Genomic DNA, 14,580 nt, shown 5'->3' on the forward strand with positions numbered 1-14,580 from the left:
CTGGGGGTGGATAATGATTGTGCATTGAGCACTGACTCCCCTATACAGAATTTTATTGTTGTTAACAACCATTTGATCAATAAATATGAGAGATGCCCTCTCAAAAAAAAATAGTAATAAAATAAAATAAATCTTTTAATATTATGGATCTTATCCTTCTATGTAGCACATCACATCCTTCTATAATAAATCACATTAAAACCAACTCCTTCATAACAAAAAGCATTCATAGACTCAACTACTAACCTGTTTATTTAAACATTATACCTGTAAGGCAAAAGTATTAGGTAATCTCTTTAGCCTCCACATAAAACAAGTAAAATGTGTAATTTTCATATGTTGGAGAGATGATAGAATTCCCTTTTCTTGTAAGTAAATAAATTGTTTTGGTAGGGTTGTGGAATTGCTGAATGCTTGAAGATTATCTGCCAGGTTGGGCGACTAGACAGAGGAAAGAGTGCGATCCTGTATGTCAAGTCTCTGCTGTGGACTGAGACCTTTATGAATGTAAGTAGACAGATGCAGCATTCACCAAACTTACTCATTTCTCAAAGAAATGTGAAAGACCTCACATCTAGGAGATCATTCATTGTTATTTCCATACAGAAAGAAAACCAGAATCATTCATATTCTCTGAAGTCATCTGCTTCATTTAATGTCATAGAATTTCCTTACAAGAACCTTCCAATTGAGGATATCTTCAACTCCACATTAGTAAGTCATTGATTTGGGGAAATAGAATAAGGGCAGTCAGTTCAATGCCAGAGATATTAATTTATTTTAAATAATGGCAGTTTAACTATTTTGATGATTTACAGTAATTAAGAGTTACTTGGTAAGGATTATAACCTACTTTTAGGATTATTATTTTACCCCCTCTACCCCAGACTTACTAAGGTTATTATTTTAGCATGTCTTTTGTAAGAGATGCTTGCATTAAACTAAATTTTGTTAAAAAGTTGGAAATTAACTACAATAAGCAAGGGCATCTTAAAGTTCTTTAATTTGAGGATTAAAAATGGGACCAATACATCATAAACTGAATTGGGTTATTTGAAAATCATTTCAGAAGTTAACCTGTTGTTGTCAAGTTTTGACTGTGCATGCTATCAATACCAAATACACAATCATAAATTACATATACAAGGAAAGAAATAATGTGAATATCGTTAACATAAAAATATAGTAGGCATTCAGGTATTTGTTGAATAATTCAGTGAACTATTTTTAAAACTCAAAGACTTTTCTCCCTCAACAGGTTACCACTAATGTCACCTGGGGCATTCAGCCAGCACCCATGCCTGTGCCTGTGTGGGTGATCATTTTAGCAGTTCTAGCAGGATTGTTGTTACTGGCTGTTCTGGTATTTGTAATGTACAGGGTAAGTAATGGGCTTAAGAAGAAAGGGAGGGGAGGGGAAGCAGAAGAAAAGGCCAAGTGAGGCGGGGAAAGAGGGAAGGATGGAAAAGGAAGGGGAGGAAGAAAGGGGCCATCAGTGATACGTCATGAGCATTCCTGGAAGGAAGGAAAATTATACTGAGTGTCATTTAAACTTTTTTGGTGATAATTCTTCACTGGTGTGGCAGTAATGTTAGTTGTTCTTCAACTGACAGATGGGCTTTTTTAAACGTGTTCGGCCACCTCAAGAAGAACAAGAAAGGGAACAACTTCAACCTCATGAAAATGGTGAAGGAAACTCGGAGACTTAACTGTGATTTTTAAATTATGCTATATCGTGACCCAGTAGAATTACCAACTTCACTATAGGTTTCAGTTTCCTTCATGAGGAATAAAATTCCAAGACTGTACTGCTGATGGTGCCCACTGGTATTAACCACAAAATGAGAGCAATATTTGTCAACTTTTCATTACAATTAAGTTTAGACATACATTTAATACACAGCACTGACTTGTGTTTTTAGGTATTTAAATAATAAAATTTCAAGTGCTAGTTCTTCTTCAGTGTATATAGACAGTAGTGCCTGAGTTACCACTTTATATAAAATAGTACCTCCTACAATAACTTTCTGATTTCGAATGTTGGATTTTGTTTGTTTTTTTTGGTTTTTAAGCAATCCAAATTGGGACCTTAGTATCCACATCCTTTGTACAGAGACTTAATGTTAATACACATTACACTACAGCTGAGTTTTCAAGCTATTAACTTTGTAACTGCATGAGCTTAGATTTTGATATTACATAAATGATAGAACTTTAAAAAAAAAGTATGATCCCATCAAAATCCTTTCCTGCAATAAGGAAGGTATAATATTTTATTTTAATATGAAAATTGGATACAGGCTATTAAATTTTTATTTATGTTTAATCCACACTCTGTTTTATTACATCCTAATTTCTGTAAGTTTATTTCAAATCCAACTTATACTAAAAAATTAGTTCTGTAATCAGAAATGCATCTTTTGTGTAATAGTTTAATTTCTGCTAAACATAATGATGCTTAAAGCCATATAGAGTTGGAAATCATTTCCAAGGTACATTTTTCCATGTATTAGTCTGGCTATTTACAATACAAAAAAAGTATTTTTTTTTTAAATTAAAAGACTGTGTTCATAGTTTCTTAATAGAGTTGCTTATTAATAGTATATTCTTAGAGCAAGGGTTCTTAGTTGGGATTAATTTATTTTTCTCCTATGTATGCATTTTTCCTTATATTTCCAAAACCATTACTGAGAACAACAAGATCAACAAGGAATCTCTACAACTTACAGGAACCTGCATCCAGCCCCCCAACCCTGTGAGAAATGCTTGGAATTGAAAATTTTAAAGTAGCTCCCTGGTTTACTTCTAGCAATAGCATGATGCTACTCACATGGATAGTACCTCAGTTTAAGCAGGGTATAATGTGTAAAATCAGTCTCAGCTCTCAAAATGATTTCTAAAAGTTACTTTTGTAAGTAATTCAAATTCTTAGAAACCCTTTAAAACTTTCTTAGGTTTATTAACAAATTACATTTTCTTGGTTTTTTAAATAAAATCTGCACAGGTGGCAAGTGGTAGTTTTATATGCCTGTAGGGTGATAAATCCTCTACAGCAATATGTGATTTATTCAGAGGTCCTCAAGGCCTGAGGATGACTATTAATTATACCTATTTTTGTGCAATTACTTCATGTTGTGCATTAGAAATTAAGAGTTTAATAGCTTTTTAACTGCTGTCTTTATTAGACAATGATAAAGATTTCCCTTAAATAATTAAATATTTTTCTATATTTTAAAAGTAATTGAAATTTATCTTACCATGTCTTGTGGTATAATTTCCTACACAAATGACTTAAGCTCAAATATATTCATAACATAGAGGCATAGGTAAGTTAAATGAATTAGAACATAGACAAGACCCTGTACTTAGCTTTAGTGAATTTCAAAATTAATAGTTTTATAGTATAGATTTTACTGGTAACTTAAAAGATCTTAGTCATATGCAGTATTTTTATTAGCAATAAATCTCTAGAGTATTTTAAGAAAAAAAAATTTTTATCCTAGGGCCTGCCACCAGACTAAGTTGGTCTATAGCAAATTTCACCTTGTTTTCCCACGTAGTAGTAGTCATTCCTGACAATATATGTAGGGTAGAAATTCACTCTTTGAAAAAAAGTTACTATTTGCTTTTTGTACCATCTATGCTTTTTATGGTTTCTATCTCAAGGTATGATCTTGTATAGGTGATTGAAGAATATTATTAGAAATTAACATGATGCTTTAAATTGCTTTATGAAATGTAATTTTAAGCAATAGTATTTTCTTTTTAAAAATGAAATTTTATATCCCTACAAAAATATGGTAGAAGTAATAATTTAAAAGCCAACTCTTTGAGGAAAATATTGGGATTCTTTGTACCCTAAAGTAGTATGTGAATGTATGTGGTTAAAATGTCAAAAAATAGTCATGTAATTACTATTTTAATCTTCAAATATTTTAAATATTACTGTGTCTATGGTTTATTGAGAATTTGACATCCATTGACATCCATTTTGAGTGTACAATTCTTATAATCTGATTTAGTTTTAAACAGGTGAGTGAGGTACTGGTAAGAAATATTGAAACTTGTTTTCTTATATAGGCATTTATTTCAGAATTGATATTTTGAGAAATATTTGTGCAAGGGATATCTTCCCTTTCCCTTGCAATTAATTATTACTGTAATTCTAATTAAGTTCTTTAAAATTCCAAAGTATAAGACAATTAATCAAATATGTGCCATGATTCTACCTGTTATAAAAGTACTTATTTCTAGCAAATTCTCACTAATACTTCATATACAGAAAAAAATTTAAGTATTAGTAAAAGAGACTATACTGGCTTTGTAAGAGGGCTGTGGAAGACTTTTGACAGTGAATTGTAACCCTAAGAGATCTATGTGGCAAAAGTATAGTATATAATAGATAAGGCAAACAGAATCTGGAAGTTGATAGATGTTCCTTTGCTGTAGGCTGTAGTGCCAAGCGTGGGAGGAAGAAGTCATTCTTGGAATAGTTGTGTGTGACTATTGCCCATCTCAGTGTCACCTTGTTTGTGTCCTTGGATAGCCTATGTATATTTGGTAACTGAAAAAAATGTATAAAATTTGAAAATTAAATATATCAAAAATGGTGCATGAAATGACTGTAATACTCAGTGGACAGTGTCTTTTTTAACTTGTTGGTAGGCTAGTTCGAATGATGAACCTATCTGTGGACAGGTAGCATACATATATGCTTATATTTCACTCTAATTTCCAATACATAATGGACTTCTTCAGAGAGATACGGAATCTTTTATTTTTGTTGTCTTTGCTCTCAAGTGCAATATAACAATATAACCAAACCTAGATAATTTCAGAGTTGTTATTAATCTAGTAAACCTAATCTAAGTGGAGATTTATTAGTACTTTTGTTAACAGGAAAGAGTAATTCTGCTATGGATATACAAACAAAGTTATTTACCTCTTCAAAGGTCCATTGTACATTTTATTTCAGTCTAGACATAAACTATTCCCGACTAGTTTTGAAACACTTCGAAAAATCTTAAAGTAACTTGGAAGCCTTGTATATCACATTAACTTGCCACCTAAGCAACATAGAAAGTAATTTGCTTTGTTTAGCTTCTTCTGTGACCACCCACATTGGGTGAGACATAAAATGTGTGTGTTCTAAAATTTGACATGTGCTAACTTGATTTGAGTTAGTGAAAACTGGTACGGCGTTCTGCTTAGTTTCCAATGTGTAACTTGTGTCTGTTCAATAAATTTGAGCATATGGTGCCACTTTTGTGTATTTCATATTTTCCTTTATACTTCATTTTTTCCTATTATTTTGCCATGTTTGTTTTTCAGTCACTAAAAGGATGACCTCAGAGGTAACACCCCTCTAAAAGTCCGAATTTCTTGAGTGTTAGTTATTTGAAAAAAGGTAACACAAAAAGAACAACAGATACCTAATGTTAAAATAGAATTACAAATCATAGAATCACAGACATTGAAAATTTTAAAGGGGTTTCCAATTCCAATAATGGCAGAGTTGCTTGTATCACATAATGATGATTAATGATAAATGATGAAATAGGAAGGAAAAAAAAAGAAACTTTTTGAAGACACTGAAGTTACCAAAACCAGACTGAAACTGGAGGGAATCTGACTCCCAAAGAAAGGAGCCACGCTTTCCCCTGAGGCTGATCTCTGTTGGCTGTGCAGATAGAATGCAAGCAGCAAAGTGCCCTCTCCCTTCCTGGAATGATGGACCTGCCATCCCAGCTAGACACTGAGGGGGGAAATCCAAGAAAAGAAGGAGTCACACTGTGGGAGGGAGAAATATTTTTCCCTCAAATTCTTGATTGGCCCTGGCCCTGGCCCTGGCCCTGGCCCTGGCCCTGCTCCAGTGAGACTCCAAGGAACCCAAAAGGACAGCAATAGATGGGCGGTTGGAAGAACTGAGCAGTTATTTCAGCTCCTGTACAAGTCCTTGGAGTTCAAGTCCTACCCAGTCACAGAGGCTTCGAAACACCCCAGTCCTCCCATTGAAACCCTGGAGGATTTGTTTTTCAGTCACATGAGCCAGCAATAATGTGCTAAAAGGATGGCCTTAAAAGAGATGACACACCTCTCTAAAAGCCTGAATTTCTTAACAGTGTTAGTTATTTGTGAGTGAACCACCTAACAAAGCATAAAACAGAGCTTCCGCAAGTTTAAGGTGATCCACCTATAATTTAATTGTCTGCTCAAAAAGCTTACTTTTCAGAGGAATATAACATGACCTAAAGATTCTACAGTATATCATCCACAATGTCCCAACTGTGTGTGGGTGTGTAAATGGGAAAAAAGGAAAACTCACCCAAAGTTTTAAGAAAAATGAGTCAACAGGAACAATTTAGCAAATGAGTTTTAAATAACAGAAACATGTTAAAGAATCTAGGGAAAAAAATTATGTGTAAAGAGATGGGCATTTCAGGAGAAATTTGGAAACTAATAAAAGAAACACAAGTGGAAATCTGAGGACTAAAAAGTGCAATACCTGAAATCAAATTCATCAGAGGGGGAAAAAGAGTAGATAGAACAGAAGAAAGGACCCGTGAACTTAGATCAATAGAATTCATCCAAACTGGAGCACGGGGGGAAAGGATTAAAAAAATAAACAGCCTCAGTTACTTGTGGGACAATTTAGGTGCAAAGGAGTCTTAGGAGAAGGATGATGGCACAGACAAAATATTTGAAACCAAAAATTTATCAAAGCTTATCAGAAACCGCAACTTACAAGTCTGAAAGCTCAGAGAAGCCCAAATAGCCAGGACTATCACCACAAACAGCACTGGTGCCCATCATGGTCCACCTACTGAAAGCCACAAGTTAGAAGGCCTTACCTCACTCAACTTCATGCTGTTGATGATGGATGCCCAGGGGGCTTATTGTTTGTCCAGCAATTATGGGCAGGATTGGGACTAAGGCTACACATTCAAAGTCCTTCTGTATGCCTTGTACGATGCCTACATTACTAGTCACGATAGATTTGCTGTTATCTAGTGAATAGGCTGGGGTGCCTGAGTATCAGTGCAACACCAATACTCTTCCAGATAATATTTTTATTCACTTCCTAAACTGTTCTGGGTTGCCTAGAGAGTTACATGGTTAGATTTCCTTTTACCCCCTGGTGTACTTTTTATCAGTCTCATCCTGAAGCGTAACAAATACATAAACTGATGGTGTTATACTAAAAGGAGGTTTAGATTTTGAACCTGAACTTTACACAGTAATTTTAGCCTTGTTATTAAAGAAAAACCTGATTTGTTTCAAAGTAATCTCAAACTTTTACACCATTTCTCAGATATTAGTGTGGAAATGGAATCTTTAAGAGATTGTTCAAGAGTCAATGTTGTATTCAGATTATTAGTTACTGCAAAGTTACAAAAAAACACTAAATGATGTATATTATTAGTTGCAGTATTTAATTTGGAGAATTATGCACCCCACCTCAGTAGTATAAATTATTTTTTATCATTTGTAGGGTACCTAGTTTCCCATAGGATGCAAGAAAGTTCTGGTGGCTTATGAATTTTCTTATTTTTGAACAGTGCAGTTAAATCAGCTTTTTAGATTATAAATACATAAACATCTTTAAAATTCAGAGCCATTATTACTTAATTGGGAAACAAGTGAATGATTTTGAATTTTTCAGTAAACCTTAGAAAATGAAAGGGAAGAGGTATTAAAAAATAAGCAAATTTCCTACTTACTAGCAATAACCAATTTTGACTTTCCAACTTGAACCTTTATTAAACTAGTAATCAAGCATTTTACCACCATGTGGTGCTAAATTACTAGCACCAATTGAATCTCAAGGATCTTTTCTTTATCATCCCACAGGTATTCAATGATTCCCAAGTAATAGTTAGAGATGACATAGCAGTAAGTAATTGCATCTTATTCCCACTGGGCTGCCCTAGCCTCTCAAGGGAACCATAAAGTAACTGCAGTATCTAGCAGGGAGTCAACACAGCTGAGAACCTGGTTTACTCACCATGCAGATGTAGTCCCTTCTCATCTCCAATTTCCCAAATGCAGTTTTCCATCCTGCCTGCTCCATATCCTCTCCTAGATCTATGCAGGATTGGTCTGTGGGTGAGCCTCATTACTGTATCATGCCTGGGATAATGAAGTAGCTTTAAGTTATTGTGAAGTCCTTTTGCCATGAAGGGTTAATATTACAGATTCCAGGTATCAGGTCTTGAACATCTTTTGGGAGGTATTATGCTAACCACAGTCCACCTCTGGCCTTCAGATATTCACATCATACTCACATGCAAGATCAACCTATTTGAAAGTACTCAGAAGTCAAACCATTGTAGCATCAAATCAAAGTTCAAAATCCCTTCTTAACCTCATCAGCTCTAACACTGCAAATCTCATCATTAAGTAATTTAATTAGATATGAGTGAGGTTTGGGTTATGATCAATCCTGATGTACAATTCCTCTCTCTTATGTGGACCTGTGAAACTGGAGAAACAAATTTATCTGCTCCCAACGTACTAATATACAGGCATATGATAACAATTACAGACATTTTGGTACAACAAAGGAAAAAAATATAGAAGTCAAAAAAGGAAGTCACTGGTCCCAAGCAATTTCAAAATCCAGCTGGGCAAATTCGGTTTGGTTTCACAATCTGTGAATAATTCTTTATGGTTCATTGCTTCATTCTCTAGCCTGCTTTTTTCCCCCATGAAATGTCACATGTGTTTACAGTTCAATTTTGTTATCCTGTACCTACTAGTAAAATTTTATAGGTCCAATATGCTTTTTTACTTTTGTATGCTATCCCTTTTAGACTAAGCTGGCGGTGTTTCTGCTGATGTAAAATTCACAAGAACCTTTGGATCTCCTGTGTATATCAAGGAGCACTAGAAGCTACTCTACAGATCTTTCTTAAATAATCCCACCTCTATTTTTGGCTGCTCTTGAGATGTCTGTAAGGAGCTATGAGTTACACTTAATTTCTTCAAAGAAAATTTTCTGAGAAATTAGTGAAAGTTTGTACATTCTCTTTATTCTATAGAATAAACTTCCTTGACAGTGACTATCTTAATTTCAGCACTTTTGGAATCTCAACATGTTGACAATTTCCCAAATCATAATGTTCTTGTTGCCTGGGTTCTATCTCTTTTTTCCCCCCTTTTTTTAGCATTCACATCTATTTAATGGGTTTAGATAATTAAGGTCAAGAAACGTAAGAGTGGGTTTGAGGCCTTGGCACATAGATGGCCCTTCAACAGGCTTTTCCCTAGAACAAGCAGGACTTGAAAATCTAGACCTGGTCTTGGAGTAGACCCCAAGTCTTGAGCCTTTTGGTTGAGTTTTGGCTGGCCCCACACATTGGGCATCCCAGTTGGAGTGCCTCAAGAACTCTTTTCTACCTAGCCACTAGGCTTGGGGCAAATTTGTTGTGGGAAAGTGGATACCAGAAATGTCATAGATAAAATTGCCCCCTGGTTGATACACAGCAGGTAATCCATACATTCTGACCCCAGAGAATCTTAATATTCACATGCCTTCATCTGAAAAGGGCCTCTAAACTCAGGGTTTAGTAACTGTAGAGAAAATGAAAGTTCTTATGGCCAGGATTATCACCTGACCCTGGTCAGCTGGCCCATTGCAGACGTGTGGGCAGTACGTTATCACTGACTCTATAGAGTTCCACCCTGTGCTCCAGGTTGTATGGATGCAGGAGAGCAGGAGCTGGAGTGTGGCGGTGCCAAGGACAGAGACTGAGACAGCTGCAGGGGTGGAGAGGCCTGGAGGCAGAGACCAGCTTGCTGCATGCAGACTTTCCCTGAGGCAGACGCGATTCTAGCACTTAACCTGCCACCGTGAGAATAAAATTGGGTATAAACCCTTTCACCCCAAGAATGCTCCATTGTTATTTTTTCAGTCTCACTGAATCAAGAGTAAACTTTCCTGGGAATGAAACCCACTGGTGAGACAGTAACTGAATCATATGATCCATTTTGGTTACGAGTCCTAAACTCTTGCCCTCCAGGAGTATAGATAGCCCTACCCGGGTAGCTTAATCTTGTTCAAAGAAATACAAATTTGAACTTTGTTCAACCTTCAACAGTTGGTCCCTTGGAATCCAAACTCCAGGTAAATGGTTCACTATCAAATGGAGGTGGCAGTGTTGCAGGAATACTCATTTTAAGGAAAGAGTCAATTACTAAAATCTTACAAATCCTATTTCCAAAAGGTAAAAATTCTTGCAATATATTTTTTTTAAGTCTATGTTCTCCCACACATAGTCCATTCTGACTTGTCCTTTATCTAACCTACATCGTGGCAGAGATCTCTGAAGACACTGTGTGTAGGGGCTGCTGGTGACTGTCCGTCAGTGCATCACACAGCGCCTCACTCTGCTCTCTGGACTCCTTGTCCTGTCACATCCAGCTTGCAGTCACCCAGTACATCCTCTCCATCTTCATATGTACCCATGGTGCTCTGGGTATGTCCATACTGAGGGTAAGCATAGCTGTGGCTGCCAGTGTTCTAGTCACAGCCCCACTAGGCAGAGTAGTTCTAGAACTGCTGACAACACCAGCTGTATCTGTAAATGTACATCTAACTGTATTCCACTGGCTTAACAAGTCTCACTTTAGGGATTGCCATGCACCAGTCAAACCCCAGTCCACTGAGGTACTCTGGTACTCTGTCAGAGTTTGCTTCTGTTCCAGTTCATCCTGGAATCTCACAAAACCATAGACCTTAGACACACCCATCTGGTCCAAAATCACCATGCCTCCCTGAGTGGAGGGGTAGATGTTGACAAAGAATCATATGGTATGCCATCAACCACATCTGGGGTTGGCCTTCTAAAAGGAGTACTCAGGGCTTTAATCTGTTATTTTCCAGTTCAGTTTAAAACATTTTTGCAGGTGTGACTCCTCAAAGAAGCTTCCAGTTAATTATGTAAATGCTTCTCAACTATAGCCAAATGTCTGAACTCTACAAATCAGGAGTGAGCTGGGATCCCAGTGAAGTTGTTCAGGATAATTTCAGTGCTCTTGATGGTCTCCCCCAAAGTGGCAAAGGCTCTGGAGATGACGTGCTTATACACATAAGGCTCCATGTCACCCATCCACAAACTTGCTTCCATGAAATGGTTTTAAGTTTGAAATCAAGAAATACGAGTCTTACAAAAGAAGACATTATATAATGATAAAGAGGTCAGTTCAAGAAGAGTATATAACTGTTATAAATATCTATGCAACCAACACAGGAGCACCTACATATGTGAAACAAATACTAACAGAATTAAAGGGGGAAACAGAATGCAATGCATTCATTTTAGGAGACTTCAACACTCCACTCACTCCAAGGAACAGATCAACCAGACAGAAAATAAGCAGAGACAGAGGCACTGAACAATGTATTAGGACAGATGGACTTAATGGATATCTACAGAACACTTCATCCAAAAGCAACAGGATACACATTCTTCTCACGTGCGCATGGAACATTTTCAAGAACAGATCATATACTAGGCCACAAAAAGAGCCTCACTAAATTAAAAAAGATTGAAATTGTACCAACCAGCTTCTCAGATCACAAAGGTATGAAACTAGAAATTATACAAAGAAAATGAAAAAGCCAACAAACGCATGGAGGCTTAATAACATGCTTCTAAATAATCAATGAATCAATGACCAAATAAAAGTGGAGATCAAAGAACATATGGAGACAAGTAACAACAGTAATTCAACACCAAAAAATCTGTGAGACACAGCAAAGGCCCTGCTAAGAGGGAAGTATATTGCAATACAGGCCTACCTCAGGAAAAAAGAACAATCCCAAATGAACAGTCTAAACTCACCATTAAACTAGAAAAGGTAGAACAAATGAGGCCCAAAGTCAGTAGAAGAAGGGACAAAGTAAAGATCAGAAAAGAAATAAATAAAGTAGAGAAGAATAAAACAATAGAAAGAATCAATGAAAGAGTTTGTTCTTTGAGAAAATAAAATAGATAAACCCCTAGCCAGACTTATCAAGAAAAAAGGAGAGTTTACACACATAAGCAGAATCAGAAATGAAAAAGGAAAAATCACTACAGACACCACAGAAATACAAAGAATTATGAGAGAATACTATGAAAAATTATATGGTAACAAACTGGATAACCTAGAAAAAATGGACAACTTTCTAGAAAAATACAACCTTCCCAGGCTGACCCAGGTAGAAACAGAAAATCTGAACAGACCAATTACCAGCAAGGAAATTGAATTGGTAATCCAAAAACTACCTAAGAACAAAACTACCAGATCAGACGGTTTCACTGCTGAATTTTATCAAACATTTAGTGAAGACGTAATACCCATCCTCCTTAAAGTTTTCCAAAAAGTAGAAGAGGAGGGAATACTCCCAAACTCATTCTATTAGGCCAACATCACTCTAATACAAAAACCAGGCAAAGACACCACAAAAAAAGAAAATTACAGACCAATATCCCTGATGAACATAGATGCAAAATTATTCAACAAAATATTAGCAAACTGAATTCAAAAGTACATCAAAAAGATCATCCATCGTGATCAAGTGGGATTCATCCCAGGTATGCAAGGATGGTACAACATTCAAATATCCATCAACATCATCTACCACATCAAAAAAAAAAAGAAGGACAAAAACCACATGATCAGACCTATACTCTGAAAATGAAAAAGCATTCGATAAAATTCAACATCCATTCATGATAAAAACTCTCAACAAAATGGGTATAGAGGGCAAGTATCTCAACATAATAAAGGCCATATATGACAAACCTACAGCCAATATTATACTTAAAAGTGAGAAGTTGAAAGATTTTCCTTTAAGATTGGGAACAAGACAAGGATGCCCACTGTACCTACTTTTATTCAGTATAGTTCCAGAGGTCCTAGCCATGGCAATCAGACAAAACAAAGAAATAAAAGGCACCCAGATTGGCAAGGAAGAAGTCAAATTGTTCCTGTTTGCAGATGACATGATATTGTACATAAGAAACCCTAAACAATACACTCCAAAACTACTAGATCTAATACCTCTAAATTCAGCAAAGTTGCGAGACACAAATTGGATATGCAGAAATCTCTTGTATTCCTATACACTAACGATGAACTAGCAGAAAGAGAAATCAGGAAAACGATTCCAATCACAATTGCATCAAAAAGAATAAAATACCTAGGAATAAAACTAACCAAGAAAGTGAAAGACCTATACTCTGAAAACTATAAGACACTCATGAGAGAAATTAAAGAAGATACCAATAAAAGGAAACACATCCTGTACTCATGGATAGGAAGAATTAGTAATGTCAAAATGGCCATCCTGCCTAAAACAATATACAGATTCAATGCAATCCCTATCAAAATACCAGCAGCATTCTTCAACAAACTAGAGCAAATAGTTCTAAAATTCATATTGAACAACAAAAGACCCTGAATAGCCAAAGAAATCCTGAGAAGGAAGAATAAAGCTGGGGGAATTACACTCCTCGACCTCAAGCTCTACTACAAAGCCACAGTAATCAAGACAATTTGGTACTGGCACAAGAACAGACCCACAGACCAGTGGAAGAGAATAGAGTCCAGATATTAACCCAAGCATATATGGTCAATTAATATATGATAAAGGAGCCATGGATATACAATGGGGAAATGACAGCCTCTTCAACAACTGGTGTTGGCAAAACTGGACAGCTACATGTAAGAGAATGAAACTGGATTATTGTCTAACCCCATACACAAAAGTAAACTCAAAATGGACCAAAGACCTGAATGTAAGTCATGAAACCATAAAACTCTTAAAAGAAAACAGGCAAAAATCTCCTGAATATAAACATGAGCAACTTTTTCCTGAATACATCTCCTCGGGCAAGGGAAAAAAAATAAAAAATGAACAAATGGGACTACATCAAGCTAAAAGCTTCTCTACAGCAAAGGATACCATCAGCAGAACAAAAAGGCATCCTACAGTATGGGGGAATATATTTGTAAATGACATATCCATCAAGGGGTTAACATTCAAAATATATAAAGAACTCACATGCCTCAACAGCCAAAAAGCAAATAATCCTATTAAAAAATGGGTGGAGGATATGAACAGACAATTTTCCAAAGAAGAAATCCAGATGGCCGACAGGCACATGAGAAGATGTTCCACATCACTAATTATCAGGGAAATGCAAATTAAAGCCATAATGAGATATCACCTCATACCAGTTAGGATGGCCAACATAGAAAAGACTAGGAACAACAAATGCTGGTGAGGATGTGGAGAAAGGGGAACCCTCCTACACTGCTGGTGAGAATGTAAACTAGTTCAACCATTGTGCAAAGTAGTATGGAGGTTCCTCAAAAAACTAAAAATAGAAATACCATTTGACCCTGAAATTCCACTCCTAGGACTTTACCCAAAGAAAACAACTTCTCAGATTCAAAAAGACATATGCACCCCTATGTTTATCACAGCACTATTTACAGTTGCCAAGATATCAAAGCAACCTAAGTGTCCATCAGTAGATGAATGGATAAAGAAGAAGTGGTACATATACACAATGGAATAGTATTCAG

General features: G+C 36.1%; 1 protein-coding gene and 1 pseudogene across 4 annotated transcripts in view; one reads left to right on the forward strand and one right to left on the reverse strand.

Annotated features, from left to right (window-relative positions):
* Positions 1-5,262, forward strand: part of ITGAV (integrin subunit alpha V) — a 104,690-nt gene extending 99,428 nt beyond the window's left edge. For all 4 annotated transcript variants that reach the window (XM_037000245.2, XM_037000244.2, XM_037000243.2 and 1 more), the window contains 4 exons: positions 394-507; positions 607-714; positions 1,259-1,381; positions 1,614-5,262. In XM_037000245.2, coding sequence (XP_036856140.1) covers positions 394-507; positions 607-714; positions 1,259-1,381; positions 1,614-1,709 — 441 coding nt within the window. In that variant the 3' untranslated portion in view covers positions 1,710-5,262. The remainder of the gene's footprint in view (positions 1-393; positions 508-606; positions 715-1,258; positions 1,382-1,613) is intronic.
* A 4,747-nt stretch (positions 5,263-10,009) lies between these two features.
* Positions 10,010-11,129, reverse strand: LOC108396572 (tRNA selenocysteine 1-associated protein 1 pseudogene; annotated as a pseudogene).
* Positions 11,130-14,580: the final 3,451 nt, after the last annotated feature.

Source organism: Manis javanica, chromosome 12 (assembly GCF_040802235.1).
Source record: "Manis javanica isolate MJ-LG chromosome 12, MJ_LKY, whole genome shotgun sequence".
Classification (NCBI taxonomy): Eukaryota; Metazoa; Chordata; class Mammalia; order Pholidota; family Manidae; genus Manis; species Manis javanica.